The sequence below is a fragment of the Sorex araneus genome, chromosome X (genome assembly GCF_027595985.1).
Source record: "Sorex araneus isolate mSorAra2 chromosome X, mSorAra2.pri, whole genome shotgun sequence".
Taxonomy (NCBI): domain Eukaryota; kingdom Metazoa; phylum Chordata; class Mammalia; order Eulipotyphla; family Soricidae; genus Sorex; species Sorex araneus.
The window spans coordinates 242,382,907-242,403,828 of NC_073313.1; the positions used below are offsets into that span (position 1 = coordinate 242,382,907).

Sequence of the window (20,922 nt, forward strand, 5' to 3'; positions counted from 1 at the left end):
ATGTTTGTTTCATGCTAATTTAACAAAGGATATTTAAAAAAAAAGTGTTAAATCTTATTTGACTCTCACTCGAATCCCAACTGCCTTTTTATATATATAAACAAACATACAAAATTTCTTCAGATTCTTCAGGAGTAAATGAAGCACAAGCATCTACTTAAAATGTCTGATTTTTCAGGGGCGGGAGAGATACTTACAGTGGGTAGGACACTGAGCGTTTTGTTAACCCATTTTGACTCCCAACATCACACATGACCCTTTAGCACCACCAGCAGTAATCCCTGAGCACAAAACCAAGAGAAGCCCTGAGCGCTGCTGGGTGTGAATCCAAACACACACACACACACACACACACACACACACACACACACACACACGTCTTAGTCTTCTTTATTCACAATTGCTTTAGTAGGTTCATTTTCTAGATTCCCCATGCTGTGTCTACTATGCTTACATTGCCTAGAGAAGTGTAGCCAAACCAAATGAGAACGCGGAGACTAAAACTAAATCTCAGAGGATTTAAAGATTCGCTTTTAGGTCTACTTATTGTCCATGAAGACCATGTTATTCTTTTCTTCACCCTCCTCAAGGAAGCGCCTGTGGTCGCCAGAGCCGCTCTGTTCCTGGAATGTGCTCGGTTTGTTCATCGCTGCAATCGGGGCAACTGGCCAGAATGGATGAAAGGGCATCACGTGAACATCACTAAAAAGGGTCTGTCGAGAGGACGGTCTCCCATTGTGGGCAACAAGAGGAACCAGAAGCTGCAGTGGAATGCTGCCAAACTCTTCTACCAATGGGGAGACGTGAGCTTTTCATTTTCTTCTATAAGAGCCTTTTGGTGAAGTGAAGAAGGTTTTTTTTTGCTTATGTGGGTTTATTTGGATGACTATGTATTGAATGTCTTTGAACAAAAAGTTTTAGTGGAAATGTAAACTTAATTTACTTAATTTTCCTGATAAATCTGTGAAGTTATAGATTATGATATACAAAGCTTAGAGAGCAGAAATGTATGCAGGTCAAAAACCTTGCCAGAGTTTTCACAGATCTGGTAAGCAAAGAAATCAAGATTCTGTCACCCAGCAATCTCCAGAATCAGCTCTATAAAAAGCATTGTTATAATGATGAAATAGTCACATGCTTGTTTGGGTTTTCTATTCTAGTGTTTCCAAATATTTTAGCTTTTGTTTTTAGCTTTATTTATTTATTTTTATTCTGGGGCCATCTCCAGTGAAGCACAAGCTTGACCCCTGGCTCTGAATCCAGGGATCACTTCTGGAGAGACTTTGGGGGATTGTATGCCATTCTGGGTACCAAACCCAGGTGGGCATCTTGCAAGACAAGCACTCTACCTGCTGTACTATTGCTCTAGTCTCAAATATTCTTGTTTCAAAGACTGAATTTTGTCCCCGGTTTCTTAGCTATTGCCTCCATGGGTTAGAAAGCAAAAGTAGGTTTTACATAAAAATGGTCATCTCAAATAGGATGGCCATTTTAATCCTCTCTTGTCACTTACCTCATTTGAGGAAAGTTGTACTGGGAGACAATCTCTTATGAACAGTTAAGATTGTTGATCCCACTGACTTCCCCTGGGAAAACAATTCATTCTGTTCTAAGTAGTGGAACATTTCACATTTATGTGAATGACATCCTGAACAGTTACTTCCAAACAAATGTCTCTTGACTTCTTTGCAGTTCTGACTGCAAAATACTCCCACCTTTTTTCTTTTTCTGTTTTCCATGTGCTTGTTTCCTCAGCTCTCCTCAGACATCTGTGCCTTGTGCCCTTTCTGCTTCATTGGTCTCTGGCTCTTTCCTCCCTACACATGCAGAATTTACCAAGCTCGTATAATTTCTTCCCATATAATATCCCTGATCCTGAAAGAGCCTCCAATGTGGCATCATTGGGAAGGACAAGTAGAGAGAGGCTTCTAAAATCTCAGGGTTAGGACGAATGGAGACGTTACTGAGACCATTTGAGAAATTCAATGATCAATGGGATGATGATGATGATGATGATGATATCCCTGGGGCTCCATCCATCCCTTTGTTTTTGACTGCTACCTGCATGCCAGCAACACAGATTTCTCCCCCCATTGTACTTTTTGACTCCCAGGTTGGTTTTACCAACAGTACTTAGGAAGCATTCATGTAGTATCCTGAAACCCATTTGACCAAAATAAAACCCTCCTCCCCATTTATAAACACACCCCCACCAAAAAAAAAAAAACCCTTGGACTTTCCAGTCTTATTTTTGACGTCATCATCTGGGATAATAGCCTTTGAGCATGCCCCAACCTCCCTTTATCTCTATTGATTTCACATCTTCTCTGACACTGCTACCCTTTTAGGTCAGATCCTCTGTACTTCCCATATGCATGACTCAAGTATTTTTCTATGTTGCTCTCCTCCCCACTGCCTTCCCTCATCTGAGCCGTCCTACACACTGCCAGTAAAACAGTCTCCTATCATAGCCCATCTGAAAGCAGAACACTCACACTTAACTCCCAGCCTCCAGACTGGCCCCTTCCAAGTCATTCTCCAAATTACTGTCAAAGTGATTCTGCTAATATGTAAATCAGACTGTGTTTCTTAACCACTTTATAATGCTTCAGTGGTCCCTTTTTCCCTTGGGATGCAACCCAAATTGCTTAGGCTGGTTTCACTGCTCTCTCCACAACCTTTATTCAAATCATGTCAAGATTATGAATGCTGAAGTCAAATAGGTGTTTATAGCTAAAGAATATGCATCTTACTCCTTTGCCCTTACTAGGTTGTCAGTAATAAATTGTGCTGATAATTTTTAACAGTCAAAATGCACAGTTTTATCTTTCCATTCCTGGGCATCTAGTACAGTGTCTCTTGAATAAGTTCAGCTTATTCCCCCATCAAAAATATACATTTTATCATTTTTGAAAATGAAAAATAAAATTCAGTTTAAGAAGTACAGACTGTAGTCCCATTCTTCCTTGCAGCCTTCCTGCATATTACTTTCTTCCCCATACATGTGCTTTAATCAAGTGGCTCATTTCTCAGTTCTGAATATTTTCGTACCATTCCTTAAAAATGGATGATTTGGAGTCCTGCGGCTGGAATATTCACTCTTCCCCATCCTCAAAACACCATGCCCCCAAACTGTTCAGCATAAGACTTTCTGTTAATCACTGTACTGCATTGACTGTCTACCTTAGGAAATATGAATTCATGTACTCTTTTTCTCTAGTTATCTGGTGTTGATATGTTGTTACTTTCTCAATATATTGTAACCTTATTGAGAAAAGGGGCAAATTACGTAGCTATATACCTGATTTTGGATTCAGTTCATGGTGTGCTGAGCAAACAAAAGCAATCATTCAAACTCTTTCCCCATGGCAAAGCACTGATCCTTCTGTGCAGAGATTTACAGTACATTAGACAAAGATATGAATATGCGTTAACAGTTGTTATAGCATAAACAATAACTTTATGTTTTGTTTTATTTAATATTTAAGAAATGATCTCATTTGATATATAATAAATTAATAAATAAGCATAGCACCAAGACATTTTTCTAATATTGAAAGGCATAGAACTTTAAATTGTGAGTTAAACATTCAGTTCTGTCCTAGAAAAGTATTTAAGAAACTCTTCAAGCTTTATGAACTGTATATTTAACTGAAAGGACTTCATTTCAACATCCTGGAAGGGAAGACATACAGTTTCTTGCCCTTTGAGTTTCACTGTTAGATTTGTTGGCTCTTCTTCAAATCCATAATTTTATATTCCCGGCGTTACTGAGAATCTCCAAAGTAGTAGGATCAAGACCAGGTTTTTGCTGAGGTGGTGGTTTTTGTGTATCTGTTTGATTTTGTTTATTTAGAACTTCTTCCAGGTTAGCAGTGAAATTGATAGCTTTTATTTTTTATTTTTTAGCTTCTCTCTTATTTCCAGACTTTGACAAAGACTTCTTTGTTTCCAGATATCCAAGACATTCAAACAGCTTGTGTGATTGTTGTAAAGAAATGTATTTGTTTCCAAAATGAATCTATGTTCTTGTGCTTCAGAATTTTGTAATTTTTCTAAATATTTGAAAAGAATTACAAAGAACAAAAGAAGAATACTAGTTAGAAATTTGTTCCTACTAAAGCAGTGTATAACCAAACCATAAACCTCCTTGGTTTCGTACTCATCTGAGCTTTTCTATTCTTTTGCATATAGAATATTAAAAAAAACTAGAGCAGAACAATAGGTACAGCAGGTAATGTACTTGCCTTACATGCATCCAACTGGGTTGAATCCTCAGCACCCCATGTGGTTCCCTAAGCCCACCAGAAGGGATCACTAAGCACAGAGCCAGGAGTACGCCCCAAGCCCACTAGGTATGGCCCAGAAAACAAAAAAGTAAGCCAAGGAAGAATGAGATAGACGTAATTTATCTTCCTTTTTTTTGTATAAAATCTATTTTGCTAAATCAGCTATGAATGGTTGAAAATTTAGAAAAAATAGCAAGTATTGGTTTATGAATGCCTTGTTAAAACCAATGTCACCTATGCACGGCATTATTTGTAAAACAACATAGAAGGGTACACAACGTCTATTTAAAAGTGTACATATAATGGAAGATATCAGCCAAATTGCGTACTAGAAATCCTGCCAATCTCCAATCTCATCAGCATTCATCTCAGAGAGTAGCATCATAAGCGCTCTGTGGAACTATGACCCCTATTTTCACGCAACAAAATCCTCCACTGAAATACCCACATACTTACAAAAGACCTACAAAATGACCTTTAAGTGAGTGGAAATATTTTCAGAAAAAAAAAAGTATGAGAATGCAATGGAGTAATTGCAGTCCTTACGTGCCTTTGGACTCAGTCACCTTGGAAGTAACATCAATGTCTTCTAGCTCTGGGTTTTCATACTGGGAAAGAGAACAGAAGCAATAATGGGCTATATAAAGGAGGCTAATGCTTGGGGGGGGGGTATGTCATTAATTGGTTGCTTATGTCCCCTGCCATCTAAGACTCTTTAACTGTCTGACATACTTTGTGTGATTTTATTTCCCCCTCCCCTTTTTGCAGGCAATTGGCATCAGGTTAAATGAGTTGTGCCACGGGGAAAGTGAGAGTCCAGCCAACCTGCTGGGTCTTATCTATGATGAGGAGACGAAGAGGAGACTGAGAAAGGAGGATGAGGAGGAAGACTTTTTAGATGACAGTAAGGAGACTCCCTTTACTACAAGAACCCCTGCTTGTAAGAACCTCTGCTTTGGGAGCACTTAATATTTCTCCTCTCTCTTTCATATTCTTACCACCTTCCCATGTCTCCCCACTGAGCGTTTTGCCCTACTCCCTTTGCATGAATGTAAAGCATGTGCATATAACCACATACATGAGAAGAGCCAGAAAGAGGAGAAAACAATAGAGATAGGGGTCAGCGTTGAAGGCAACGATGCCCACTGCTTTGTAGTGACTGACACTATGACAGAAAAATATTAGGCATATTTGGGAAAAATGGAGTAATGGAAAAGTTATTGGCCTAGAAGAAAATTCATCAGATATGCTGTTCAGCTACTATGTTTTTGGAGTAGATTTTTCCTTAGTTTGAAACAAAATAGAACTGAACATAAAATGATTTTCAAATAAGTAATGTATTTGGAGTTATTATAGTGTGTACGATGAAATGCTAAGATAAGTATTATTAAAACTATGGATTAAACTTATGAAAATTATACTTGGGCTCCAGAAAGGTAGAAGCGAAGAGATTCTGTATATCCCTCTCCATGCCATTTAGTGCATGTTTTACATCACACAAGTTTGCATCTTATTATATTTAAGTATACCACTGCCTCTTCTGAAATACAAAATACAAATATGGTTATGGATTAGTATCATTATCTGATGAAAATAAAGCCTCTTTCTCTTGACCTTTTCTATTGCCCTAAAATGCAAACTGACATTGTCCTTTGAAGTATGAAATGTAAACAAATTGCCAAAGTGTAATGTTAGACAGAAGTAAATAATAGCCAGAGAAAAGTATTTCTTTCCTTTCTACTTCAACACAAGATTTTATTTTGCTTTTTTGTAGTATCACTATCACTATCACTATTGTCCCGTTCATTGATTTGCTTGAGCGGGCACCAGTAAAATCTCCATTGTGAGACTTGTTACTGTTTTTGGCATATAGAATACCATGGGTAGCTTACCAGGCTCTGCCGTGGGGGTGATACTCTCGGTAGCTTGCTGGTCTCTCCAAGAGGGGCCGAGGAATCGGACCAGGGTTGGCCACGTGCAAGGCAAATGCTATTGCTCCAGCTCTTCTCAAAGCTGCAAGAACTTCAGAGAGGTAGACCAGGTTCTCTAAGGTGGGTGTTGTTGGGCTTTCAAAAGGGAAACCAGAGGATTTTTTTTTTTAATAAAGTTGCACTGAGAAAGGAAAGGTCATGACCTTGATTGGAGGTCACATGAGAAATTGTGGCCGGGATGTTGAGCACACAGAGGAGACTGGAGCGCAGTGTCACATGTGTAGAGATGGGCACAGAGCATTGGCCGTGCAGCATGAGGGGACCTTTGGGGAAGCCCGAATTGTGGGAACTAATCACAAGATGTCCAGGCTAACATCATCCGTCCAGCGTGTGTCTTGTTCTCGGAGGAGTCCAGGGGGAAAGCAGCGATCCACTGAGTGTGTCTTTCAGCAGAAAGAAATCACAACTTGTGTCATTTGCCCTCACTGCTGCAAACAGCTCTCCAGAGAGCACTGTTTACAGATGGCCGAGGATCTGATTGTCAGAACAGGGAAGAGCCTGTAGTATTTTGTGTTATTTCCCCATTCCTTAGCCCTTATTAATGCTCCTTCATTTTACTGTTGACAAAATGCCAACGTCTGGCATCAGTTTTTCAAACCATGAATGAGAACTAGTCCCATAGTTTCCCTCAAGGTCATAGGAATCTGTTCCAGAATGACTCATCGAATTTGTTCTGATCTATAAGAGGGCTTGAGGAGAACTCAGCAATCACAAGACCTAGTGAAGGCACACTGTCAGAAGATACACTCCAGCTGTCCTAGATCCATCCTGACAGAATTCTCCAGAACAGAGAGAAGTAAAAGCAACATTAAATGCCTCACCAGCCTGGCATGCTCCAATCTCCATAAAAGCACACAAGTGTGATTTATTTCTATGTTGTACCTTATAGCTTTTTAATGAAGTCCTTTAAAACTCAGCCCATTTTATTTTTACAGAGTATCTCAGGTGACTGTTATAAAAGAGCCCAAACAGATCAATTTTGTTATCTCTAGAATCTGAATGTTAATCTCAGACATAAAGAACAGATTGAGAAGTTTATGCTAGTTATCTAGTGCTCAATGTTTTTTTTTAAATTGTTGTGTATCTAGATGCTTTCTAAAATGAAGTAAAATCCATAGAAGATTGGATTGAAATGTCTGATTTAGTTCCAGCTACAAGTCAATATATAGCTCATCTTGCATTAGAAAGATAATTATGGTTTAGACAGCATCAATCTGGAAAGTCAGGAGGAATTTTTATCTTCTTAATTTTTTCTGGTAAAGAAATTTTATTAAACAGAGACAGAAAAATTGTAAATTGTTTAAGACAGACCATAGGCTACTCCAGGGAAAGAAGAGAGCTCCATGAAGTATTAAAAACAAATGAAAAAAATTAAGTACCCTTTGCCTTTATATTCATAAAAGTCAGTGTTCCAAGTTTTTTATTGCTTCTAATGAAAATATAATTTTTACATGAGGCTATGATCTCTGATAGCTATCTTCAGAAACAAAACATAACTTCTACCTATTATCAATATAAATCATGATATGTTCTACTCAATTAATAGAGCCACAAGAAATATTTCTCATATATTTTTAGAAATATATGAAACATCCTACAGTGGGTAGTGTGCTTGTGTTGCATGCAGCTGACCCAGGTTTGATTCCTCTGCCCCTCTCAGAGAGCCCGGCAAGCTACCTATAGTATCTCACCCACACAGCAGAACCTGGAAAGCTACTGATGGCATAGTCTATATGCCCAAAACAGTAATAACAAGTCTCACAATGGAGATGTTACTGGTGCCTGCTCGATCAAATTGATGAGCAATGGGATGACAGTGATACAGTGACAGTTATATGTAATGACTGCTTCATTACTTGATTCATTCAAAATAAATGGCTATTTTCTTTTATTCATGAGAATTAAAATCTTACTTATCACTTAGCACTAATAAGTAATTCTTAACACTGATAGGTAATCAGTATATCTCTAATTTGTGACGTGGGTCTGAGTACTAATCTTGGGAATTGCAAAACTATCTATGATGTCACTTTGATCCTTATCTGCTTCTAGAAAAATATTTATTACTTGGTCTCTCATGTATATGTTGTTTTAGTCTCAAAGGGAATTCAGAGCAAAGAATAGTTTCATACTTCGTGTCTTAATATAACAGCTTAGGTTTTCTAAACTGTATGATATTTGGGATCAAGATGTTTCATCTGGGCCAGGAGTGATAGTACAGTGGGTAGGGCACGCAGCCAACCCAGGTTCAATTCCCAGCATCCCTTATGGTCCCACAAACAATGTCAGGAGTAATTCCTCAATGCATGAGCTAGGAGAAACTCTTGTGCATCGCTGGGTGTGACCCAAAAAGCAAAAAAAAAAAAAAAAAAAAGAATATTTCATCTGTGCTGCAGAAACACATTAGGACTGGAGCTGAAATGATTTCACTTTTCTCAGGATATCAAGATAGATACTTCTGAAAAAATGAACTAACAGGATTTTTGTAATTCCTAATCGGTTCAATGTTATGTATATAGTCTAAATCTGATTTAATAACAATGGGAAAATATTGCCAGTCTGCTTCTTCTATTTTCATTAAATGGCTTTTTAATTTAGTGTAGCTGCAGTTTGTTATGCTATAATTCTTTAAGGAGAATAATTTTATTCTTAGGACTGACCTTTTAATATCAAAACTTGTTATCAAATTGCTAACTAAAGGACAAAAGAGGCACATGGCCTTACATAGATTTTTGCTTAAGGAAATAGGATGATTAAAGCTGTATAAATTCCATTCTCATAAGCAATTTCATTTTGGACATGTACAGGAAATGCTCCCACATGCAATTTGATTTTGCACATGTAGCTAATGTCCATCAAACAGTGCCTCTCTGTATTTTTTTTATTCTTTTGCTTACTTATGAAAGAATTCTTACTCCATAGGTACTGTGAATCCCTCTAAATGTGGCTGCCCCTTTGCTTTGAAAATGGCAGCATGCCAGCTTCTCCTCGAGATTACCACTTTCCTGAGAGAGACCTTTTCTTGCTTACCCAGACCTCGCACTGAGCCTTTGGTGGTAAGTTAAACATATGTATTAATAATATGGGCTGTTTGGAGAAGTCACTATGGGACTAGAATGTTTAGAATTGCCTCAAATGCCCATTGACTAAATGTATCATACAGTTTAAAAATTCAACTGAGGAGTTGGTAGATGCGTGCTGAGAGTAGACCATGGACCAAACATGATGACTTCTTAGTCCCTGTATTGAGAACTATAATACCCCAAAGGAGAGAGAGAGTAAGAGGGAATATGCCTGCCATGGGGGCAGGGGATGGAAAGGGGCGGGGGTGGGGGGAGGGATGCTGGGAACATTGGTGGTGGAGAATGGGCACTGGTGGAGGGATGGGTAATCGAATATCGTTTGACTGAAATGCAATCATGAAAGTTTGTAAGTTTGTAACTGTACCTCATTGGTGATTCATTAAAATAAAATTAAAAAACTCTTTTTTCAATTATTAAAACAATATTCTAATAATTCATCTATAATGGAGCTTAGAATTGTTCAATATGTATAGAAAATTTTCACTGCTACTTTGCCTACTCATATGCCAAAAACATTAACAATGATGGGTCTCATTCTCTTCACTCTGAAGAGCCTCTAATGCGGCACCATTGGGAAGGACGAGCAAAGAGAGGCTGCTAAAATCTCAGTGCTGGGATGAATGGAGACATTATTGGGCCCACTCGAGCAGATCGATGATCAATTGGATGACAGTGATGTAGTGATACTTTACCTATAAGTAGGACTCAGAAATATTTTATTCATTACACAAGTGCTTTCATTGCCAAATGTGAGTTTGTGTTTTTTGTTGGAATCTGACCTTTATAAAATAAATGAGAAAGAAGCATTTTCCAACATTTTTTTAATCTAACTAGTTTGATGATAAAGAAAACTCATCACATTTTAACTTAATATCGAAACAATGAGTACAACAATTAGTAAAAAAGATACCTATTTTTACAAGTATGGTAAACAGCAAATCTCAGAATAAATTTTAAAATGAAACATTGTAAATTTAAAATTACTTGCTTCAAGAGTAGTTATGGATCTTTAAGTGTGTTTCTATTTCAGTAATGTTTTAATAGCTATAAAAATAAATAATAATCTAATTCACTGAATAATGAAAACATAGGTAATAAATGTAACACGAGGTTCTATAAAGATTTTAAAATTTGTGATTAGAGGATGGGAGATCAAGAACATAACCTTTCAATATCTAAAAACATCTCACTGATAGAAATGCCTTAAGACCATTTCCTAACTGCAAGAGATTCCTCCTTTGAAGCTTCAGCAAGCCACACCCACACCCCATGGCTGCAGCCAGACCAAGGGCTCAACTTGCTTCACTGCTTCACTAATATTCTCTACAGAGACACCAAACTGTGAATAATTTCAAATACCCTGGTTCTCAGCTGAGGATTCTGCTGTCTTCTTAAAGTCGGCGTGGGTAGCCTCCTCCTGTCTTACTATTTCCAGAATCCCCCACAGTCACATCCACCTCCCATATCCACAGCCATGTCAACTCATTGGCCCAGACCATGGATCCTGAAGTATGTGGTCATGCAACACTTCCTAATTCCTTGATATTGAAATTCCAGTTGGGGCACACCAAATTGAATGGGAAAGTATCATAGAAGCCAGCAAAATTAAACAACGAAGAACTATCACACAGAAAGTCCAATTTGCAACAAACATATTAGTAAATTCTTAGACAAAGAGTTAACAACCCCATGATGAGATATGACACTTATCACATAAACATTTATTTTTTATATTTATCAACTTTAATATTGGAACTTTTGTTATCTAATCAATTTGAACTCTAGAATGGTATGAATAGTTTTGGCTTTTATCTACATTAAAATAAATTTAAAAATAAATTTAAAATTTTTTCTCATAGCAATTTTTTTATTAGTTTATTTTTAATTAGAGAGTCATCGTGAGGGTACAGTTACAGATCCATACATCTTTGTGATCATGTTTCCCCCATACAAAGTTCGATAACCCATCCCTTCACCAGTGCCCATTCTCCACCACCAGTAAACCCAACATCCCTCCCCCCCTCCCCAGTCCTGTCTCCCCCCACCCCACCCTGCCACTATGGCAGGGAATTCCCTTTTGTTCTCTCTTGCTGATTAGGTGTTGTGGTTTGCAATAAAGGTGTTGAGTGGCCATTGTGTTCAGTCTCTAGTCTGTATTCGGCCCGCATCACCCTTCCCCCACATGACCTCCAACCACATTTTACTTGGTGGTCCCTTCCCTGAGTTACCCAGAATGAGAGACCAGCCTCTCTCATAGCAATTTTGAAAAAACCCATAGTCTACACAAAATATGAAAAGGAAAGCAAGAGTCTTAGGTACAATAAATAAAATGAAATTTATATATTCAACCATAGTTTTTAGATAGTGTCAGGAAGTTCAGTAGTATTGCTGATAAGTGGAGGTTTAAAAAAACAAAGTATGTGTGTTTCAAGTATAGAGCACATGACTTGGATGTATAAAGTTCCTGGGTTCAATATATGGCCTCCAGAGAACAATGCTCTTAAAAGGTTTAAAAAATTCTACTTCCAACTTAACAGTTATTCTAGATTTCTAGCTATAATTTATTTATATACATTACCCCTTCCAAACAAACAAACAAAAACTCAGCTTCTGTAGCATTTTATTATTTCGTTTGTTTCTCTGCTTTTAGTTTGTTAGGTTTGGAGGCCATATACAGTGGTGTTTAGGACTTACTCCTTACTTTGAGCTCAAGGTCACTTCTGGCTCTGCTCAGAGAATTATTTATGGTGCCAGGTATCAAACTAGGGTCAGCCATGTGCACAGCAACACCCTTTTTAATTTTTTTTATTTTATAAAGTAGTTCACAATATTTGATTACATTTAATAATCAAACACCAATTTCACCACCATTACACCTTCCCACCACTATATTTTGGGTGTTTTTGTTCCAAACCCTAATCCTTGCCCCAAACAGAACCAAAATAATATAATATTTCCCTCTAAGGTTGATTGCCTCCTACTTTGAATCCTATAAAATATGGTGTGGTATGCCTGCACTATGGATAGGATGTGTCCTTTGACGTGGGTGAGGCTTGGCCCAAGCTTGTGGAGAGCAGCCAATGAGCATGGTGGTGGTTGAGTTCTGAAGGTTTTCGGCTGCCAGGGCTGGGTCCCTTGGGGCAGGAAGGGGTCTCACCCGCCCCCTCTGGGGCGCCCCAAATGAAACAGCCTGGTGCGAGATCCAGCGGCATGGTTATGGTGAGCATCAGAAGAGAAGGACATGCGATCTAAATGGTGGCTGATGATGAGATTATCTGGCGCCAGCTAGGAGTGGCTTATGGGCATGACTGCTGAGTCCCCAGAGATGGGGTGGGGGGCGGGGCAGTGGAATGGGGTTACAGGCAGAAGATCTCCATTCCCAGTCCCATTGAACCCAGAGTTCTCAGTCACAAAGTCCCACAGACCAGGATTTTCTGGGGATTCAGTCATGGGTGAGACTCTGCCTGAGCATGTGGAGAGTGGCCGTGAGCATGGCAGCGGTTCAGTTCTGGAGGTTTTTGGCTGCCAGGGAGCAACATTCTTTTTTTTTTTTTAATTTTATTTTATTGAATCACGGTGACAAAAGTTACAAAGCTTTCAGGTTTTAGTCTCAGTCATATAATGATCAAACCCCCATCCCTTCCCCAGTGCCCCTGTTCCCCCACCAAGAACCCCCAAATACCTCCCCACCCACCCTCTCCCGAACCTGAGTGGCCAATGATCTTCACTTTATTCTCTCTATACTTTGGATACATTCAATATTTCAACAGAGAACTGACTATTATTATTCGGAAATTTCCTCCAACAATCAAACCTGCTGAAAAGGCATCATTTGATAGTTTATTTTCCATCGCTGAGAATGAAAATTATAGGAGCTTGCGTGGCTGCAACAGCAGCCTCGCAGTTTTGGATTTCTGTTGTTTTAGTTCAGTTTACAGTCTAGATGCATTTCTATAAGTTTCTGGGTGCCAGAATGGGTTAGTAGACCTCCCGGATCATAGTCTTTAAGGAGCAGAGGGGCCGTGTCGTGTGCGGCATGCCAGTAACACCCCCATTCCATGATCTCTTGCGTGCCACGTCACTACAAGCAAGTACCTCTGGGTTGTGAGTCCTAGAAAATGGCGGACACCTCTTGGGCGCTGGTGCTGCTGCCGCTGCTATCTTCCATGTAGAAAGGAAGCGTTGGGAGAGAAAATCCTTCCCCCTCCTCGGGCAGCATGTGGTCGTAGCTCAGCTCACAGTCTAGATGCATTTCTATAGGTCTCTGGGTGCCAAAATGGGTTAGTAGACTCCCGGATCATAGTCTTTAAGGAGCAGAGGGGCCGTGTCATGCGCGGCTGCTCCGGATATCATCTGGGCCGCCAGGGAGCAACATTCTTATACTATTTCTATTACCCATTATTCTCTTTTATAAATTTCATAAATAAATGATGTCAAAATTAAAAGCACTTATAATAATTATCTAAAAGAGCATAATAATTACACTTTTCTAAATATTAACTTCCACACTTCCGATAGAGAAACAGTTTTAAATAGTGATTTTTTTTTGTTCATAAAGTTGAAGATCTGTTAAAAAAATAAAATTCCCTGTTTAATTAGTAAAACTAATGATCAGTGACCAACAACATGGATTTAAAACAAATTATTTCCAACCAGTAAACAGATAAGTACATAATAATAAAAAGGATCAACAAATCTGTACAGTTACCTTCATTCTTTATGAATGCTTTTGGGAAATATTGTGCTAGATATCTTTGCTACAAACAGAATTCAACAAAATTAGGATATAAAGACTATATACTGGATTCCTAAGTGTTCCTAAATTAAAAAAAATCAGAAACAAAGTATAATCCACAGAAGTAAAAAACTAAACTGATGAATATTTAGAGTATAAGGAGAGTGGGGATGTGATGGTTGCTATGTTGGGTGTGGGTGTAATACAGAGATAAATATATTGCAACAGCAACACCAACACATTAAAAATCTTTTTCTGTAGCAGAATCATGACTTTCTATGAAAGAAAACAGAAAGTCATTATTGATTAGGGAAGAGCTAGTAAACACCTGAAGAATATTTCTGGAAGAGGTTTTATTTTTTTTTTTCTGTCTGAATTTTCTTTTTCTTTTGTTTTATAAGTCTACATCCCTCTTACCAATATTACACAACCTGTATTCATTTATAATCATTTTCAACTCATGTTTTCATATCAGCAAATACATAGATGTCCTCATTTTTAATCATACTTTTCATTTGTGCTTATTTGACCCAAAATTTGTTGATGTATGGTTTGGAAACACACATTTCAAATACTATCAGCAATTTTTTTTAAGTATAGCAAGTTTATCGGCCAATAAAGGGAGGTAAGAAGTGAGGAAAGATAAGGTACATGATTGAGAGAGCAAGGCCATCTCCAGAAGTTTTGTAAACTTGCAGGATTTTAGCAGGAGGAAGGAATTGGAAAAGATAACTAATTTGAAAAATCATTGTTTTGTCACTTTATTACTGTCTGTCCTAAGAAATATATTTAATTAAATTTGGCTACCAATATGGAAATTAGAATTGGTTATTTTTTCCTAAATGGATTAGCTTCAGAGAAGCAATTATATTCCTAGAAATTTTTTCACACTGTGAGTGCCTTTTGTAGACATAAATTTTTTATCACCAAAGGGTAATTTTTATTGACCCAAAGTGAAAAGAAGAAACAAGAATCTAAATTTTTATTTATTAATAATGTATTACTTTAATCCTGTTCCAAGTTGGTGTTTTAAAAATACATTTTCGTGGCTGGGGAGATAGTATTTGGGTAATTTCTTCTTTGCATGTAGCCGACCCTGCTTTGATCCCCAGCACTGAATATGGTCCTTTGAGTTCTACCAGGGGTCACATTACTGAGCCCTGTAGCCAAGAATAGTCCCTGGACACCATGGAGTGTGGTTCCATCTATATTTTTATCTGAAGATTTATTATATTGTAATTGGAAAAAGAATACTTTATGGACGTTAGCATTTTATATCATTTTCATTCATTAGTTGCTCCAAAAGTGTTCTTTATATTAATAATTAAATATTAACTTTAAGATAAACCCATTCTCAGGCCACGTTATAATTTTAACTTGGAGTCTCACAGGTCAAACTTCTATTGAATATTTTCACTTCCTGAGGCTTACTTTAGGGTACGGTATCATTCTGTCTATAAAATGGCAAAGGAACTACTTCCTCTTATACTGATAAACTCAGAGAAAGGGATGAGAAATACCCCTAATTCATGACCCTTTTATAAAATTACTCTAGAGGCTGCCAACCTGGCTTTGGGCCATGGCCCCTACCTTCAAAGCCTGCAAATTACTGTTCCTCTCCTTTCTTTCATAATTACATCTTCCTCTCACTTTTACAGTCTGGAAAAGATAGCCACTTTCAAGAATTTGTGTGACTAAGTTGGGTACACTAGGGTAATCCAGAATTTTTTCACCTCGAGGCGCTTAAATCTAAGTGTATATTCGGAATTCTCATTGCAGTGTCCTAGCATGTTCCGTGATTGGGAATAAATACCTTTAGGATTCCAAAGTTATTCTACCAAACACAACCTGTAGGATTGGTTTCTAAACTCCTACTCTGTTTTCTCAGTCTTGCTTATTAGTTGTTTAATTTTTTAAAGATAAGTGTTGGAAAGGCAGTCAAAGCTGTGTTTAAAGCATCTGAAGGTAAGGAATCTTGTGTTTGTGAGATGGGAAGTACACAAGGAAATGGAAAAAAACTATAAATTAGGAAAGTTTGTCTAATTCAAGGGAAAAATTAGGGCTGCAACCTAAAACTTGAATTAAATAAAAAGAAATCAGACAGGACTTATAATCTAGCAGGTAGGACACTTGCCATGTACAGGGCTGGTCCTAGTTTTTATCCTTAGTACTCCATATGATACCCTGAGCACCTCCGGGAATGATCCCTGAGTTCAGAGCTCTTGGTAAGCCCGGAGCTCTGCCAGGTATGGCCCCAAACCAAAACAAACAAAAAAATACAGTATATTTACATGCATTTTCGTGTACTTCCTAGCGGAAGGTTTACCACAAAAACCATGTCTTGCTATGGAGATAGATGTCAGCATGAACTTGCTCTTCATTCCTATTTCAGGACTTGGAGACCTGCAGACTTCGTTTGGATCCTGAGTTAGACCGGCATAGATACGAGAGAAAGATCAGCTTTGCTGGAGTCCTGGATGAAAATGAAGACTCAAAGGATTCTCTCCACAGTAGTAGCCACACCCTCAAATCAGATGCAGGTGCTGAGGAGAAGAAAGGTATGAAAAAGTAGGATTCCTTCGTGTCTCAGGATTTTTCCAGAGGGGTTTGTTGTAGCATTTATTTGGGTTGGGTGCTTATTTTTTGAGGCACAGTACACCTGGCAATGCTCAGGGGTTTCTTCTGGCACTTGGCTGAGGGATGACTCCTGGCAGTCTAAAGGGACCATATGGGATGCTGGGAATTGAATCCAGGCAGGCCATATGCAAGACAAAAGCCCTGCCCACTTTACTATCTCTCTGGCCCAAGTTTATGGTTTAAATGGCAAAAATGTGTACTGAAAGAAGCACCAAATTGCGCTACAGTACTATTTAGTTCAAGTAGGAAACCACTGAACCAAGAAAGGAGGGTACCAGTCTCACTAAGAGTTGAACTTCAATAGTCAGAGGGGCAAGGCTTGTAGGCCCAGTCATTCTTCATTATCACATTGGATCTAATCAGCTGTAGAAGGAGTATTATTTTGTGTACTGATGAGAAAAGAAAAAAATATTCTCACTTTGTTCTTTTACAGTATTGTTTTGTTCTTATCATAAGAGGACTGTTAGACTTGATTAGTTATGGATTCTTGTTATCAGCGTACATCATACTTTTTTTCAGGGCTTTTGGTGTGTGTGTGTGTGTGTGTGTGTGTGTATGTGTGTGTGTTTAATTTTATTGAATCACTGTGAGATAGTTAAAAGCTTTCGTATTTGGGTTACAATCACACAATGATCAAACACCCATCCCTCCACCAGTGCACATTTCCCACCACCAATATCCCCAGTATACCCCACCTTTCCCACCCTCCCCCTGCCTCCATGGCTGACAATATTCCCCATACTCTCTCTCTCTCTGCTTCGGGACATTATAGCTTACAACACAGACACTGAGAGGTCATCATGTTTGATCCATTATCTACTTTCAGCACGCAACTCCCATCCCAATGGATTCCTCTCCCATCATTTTCTTAGTGATCTTTTCTCTATTCCATCTGCCTTCTCCCCTCCGCTCATGAAGCAGTCTTCCAGCTATGGGGGAATCCTCCTGGCCCTTGTATCTACTGTCCTTGGGTGTCAGCCTCATGTGATGTTATTCTATACTCCACAAATGAGTGCAGTTCTTCTATGTCTGCCCCTCTCTTTCTGACTCATTTTACTTAGCATGATACTCTCCATGTCTATCCATTTATAAGCAAATTTCATGACTTCATCTCTACTAACAGCTGGATAGTATTCCATTGTGTAGATCTACCAAAGTTTCTCTAATCAGTCATCTGTTTTAGGGCAGTTGGGTTGTTTCCAGATTTTGCTATTGTGAACAGTGCTGCAATGAACATATAGGTACAGATGTCATTTCTACTGTGCTTTTTTACATCCTCTGGATATGTTCCCAGAAGTGGTCTTGCGATGTCAGATGGAAGTATCAATTTCTAGGTTTTGAAGGGCTATCCATATTGTTTTCAGAAAGGCTGGACCAGTCAGCATTCCCACCAACAGTGAAAGAATGTCCCTTTTCCCCACATCCATGCCAGCACTGGTTGCTTTTGTTCTTTTGAATGGGTGCCAGTCTCTGTGGTGTGAGATAATATATCATTGTTGTTTTGATTTGCATCTCCCTGATGACTAGCGATGTGAAGCATTTTTTCATGTGCCTTTTGGTTATTTGTATTTCTTTTTTGAGGAAACTTCTATTCATTTCTTCTCCCCATTTTTTGGTAGTGTTGGAGGTTTTTTCTTGTACAATTCTACTAGAGTCTTGTATACCCTGGATATTAATCCCTTATCAGATGGATATAAGGTAAATATTCCTTCCCATTCTGTGGGCTCTTTCTGTATTTTGGTCACTGTTTCTTTTGAAGTGCAGAAGCTTCTTAGTTTGATGTAGTCCCATTTGTTTATGTTTGTTTCCACTTGCATGGTCAGTGCTGTTTCATCCTTAAAGGTGCTTTTAGCTTCAATGTCATAGAGAGTTCTGCCTACATTTTCCTCTGTGTACCTTATAGATTCATGTTTGATATTGAGGTCTTTAATCCACTTTGAACTGACTTTTGTGCAAGAGGCTTTCCTTGTTCCACTTCACATTTCTGGCTTCTTTGTCAAGGATTAAGTGACCATATGTTTGGGGCTCTGTGACAGGATATTCAACTCTGTTCCATTGATCTCCACATCATCTCTTTCTAGTCAATACCATGCTGTTTTAATTACTACTGCTTTGTAGTAGAGTTTGAAGTTGGGGAAGGTGACGCCACCCATCTTCTTTTTACCAAGGATTGCTTTAGCTATTCATGGGGGGTTATTGTTCCATATGAATATCAGGGGTATTTTGTCTATTTCTTTGAAAATGTTATGGGTATCCTGGTAGGGACCACATTAAATTTGTATAGTGCTTTGGGAAGTATTGCCATTTTGATAATGTTAATTCTCCCTATCCATGTGCAAGGGATGTGTCTCCACTTCCTAGTGTCCACTTTTATTTCTTGAAGTAGTGTTTTGTAATATTCCTTGTATAGGTCTTTCACCTCTTTGGTTAAGCTCATTACAAGGTACTTGATTTTTCTGAGGCACTATTGTGAATGGGATTGTTTTTTAATGTCTCTTTCTTCTCTTTCATTATTTGTATATAAGAAAGCCATGGACTTTTGGGTTTTGATTTTGTAGCCTGCCACTTTACTATATCGACCTATTGTTTCTAGGAGCTTTTCTGTAGAGTCTTTAGGGTTTTCTAAGTATAGTATCATATCATCTGCAAATAGTGATAACTTGACCTCTTCCTTTCCTATCTAGCATACATCATTCTTGTTCAACAAAGAGCAACAAGGCAGCCAGAAAAACCATGAACAAACTAGCCAAGGTTTTTCAAAACTTAAGATTTTAAGTTTTGAGTTCACAAATTTCCTAATCACTTTTCAACTCAAAGTTGGCAGTTTTCATGTTCTTCTTCATTACAGTGGCGTCTGCATCATCAGAAAGTTAATAATGCATCATACTGTTTTAAAAGGGGCTGGAGCGATAGCACAGTGGTAGGGCGTTCGCCTTTCACGCAGCCGACCCATGTTCAATTTCTCCGCCCCTCTCAGAGAGCCGGCAAGCTACCGAGAGTATCGCGCCTGCACGGCAGAGCCTGGAAAGCTACCCGTGAGGTATCGGATATGCCAAAAACAGTAACAATAAGTCTCACATTGAGAGATGTTACTGGTGCCCGCTCAAACAAATCGATGAACAATGGGATGACAGTGACAGTGACAGTGATTTAAAAAAAAAATTATTAGTGAATCACCGTGGGGTACAGTTACAGATTTACAAACTTTCGCGCTTGCATTTCAGTCATACAATTATCAAGTACCCTTCCCTCCACCAGTGCCCATTCTCCACCAAGGATAAAATTTAAAGATTAATTGTATTGCGTCAGAGTGATGTCATGGAGGAGAAAGTACTTGCCTTGCACATGAGTGACCGAGGTTCAATCCCCAGAGGATAAAAAATTCCCAAATCCAAATGGCTAAATATCAGGAGAAGAAATCTATGCCAATTTAAAAATAAAAAGATTAGATTATTTTTTCAGAATATTTTAATTCCATGATTATCATTTACATAAATTACCTTTTTATTCAAACACACAAATACTTAGCATTTTTCCTCTCATAGAATGATAGTTAATATAGGAAATATTTTAATAAGTGAAGAACAAGGGACTGAAAATCAAGTGAAATGAAAACATATTCACAGTTGACAACAATTGTTCCCAATATTCCTAAATAATCCCTAGTCCCTTTTGACAAGCAGATACCAGCTGCTAAGATCATTGTGAAATGGGGACCACAGGGACTCAACTAAATTATTAAAATTTTATTTAAAATTTCACACCATCTGTTTATATAAAAGCTAAAAACGTAAGTTTTAAAAATAAGCTATTTTAAGACAACTCATGACTCTACCAAGGAAAACTAACATTAAATAATTCTTAGAGTTTGCCTAAAATCTCCTAGCACGTCTAACAAATTATTTCACCTATATTCAAAACAAACTAAGACATTGTTACAAAATACAGAGATCAAGATTTGTCTGGTCATTTAACAGGGATATACTGAACACTTACTATATATACCAAGCACTACTACAGTCTAAAAAACATAACAGTCAACAAGAAAGTTTCCCACATAAGTTTTTGTTTTCATTAGCTTATAGTTAATGTAATTGTGAATAACATTACATACTGAACATTCAACTCAAAATAAGTAGTAAAAATAGGGTGAAAGAATTGGTAATGACATAAAGTAGGATGAACTG

The 20,922-nt window shown here is 38.1% G+C and overlaps 1 protein-coding gene across 10 annotated transcripts in view; it reads left to right on the forward strand.

Moving 5' to 3' along the window:
- The window catches only part of UNC80 (unc-80 homolog, NALCN channel complex subunit), a 253,774-nt gene that overhangs the window by 114,345 nt on the left and 118,507 nt on the right, over window positions 1-20,922 (forward strand). For 6 of the 10 annotated variants that reach the window (XM_055123362.1, XM_055123368.1, XM_055123366.1 and 3 more), the window contains exons 23-26: window positions 591-803; window positions 5,058-5,229; window positions 9,203-9,336; window positions 16,491-16,656. In XM_055123362.1, the coding sequence (XP_054979337.1) occupies window positions 591-803; window positions 5,058-5,229; window positions 9,203-9,336; window positions 16,491-16,656 (685 nt within the window). The remainder of the gene's footprint in view (window positions 1-590; window positions 804-5,057; window positions 5,230-9,202; window positions 9,337-16,490; window positions 16,657-20,922) is intronic. The other 4 variants (XM_004601321.3, XM_055123367.1, XM_055123369.1 and 1 more) reach the window with 1 other exon arrangement.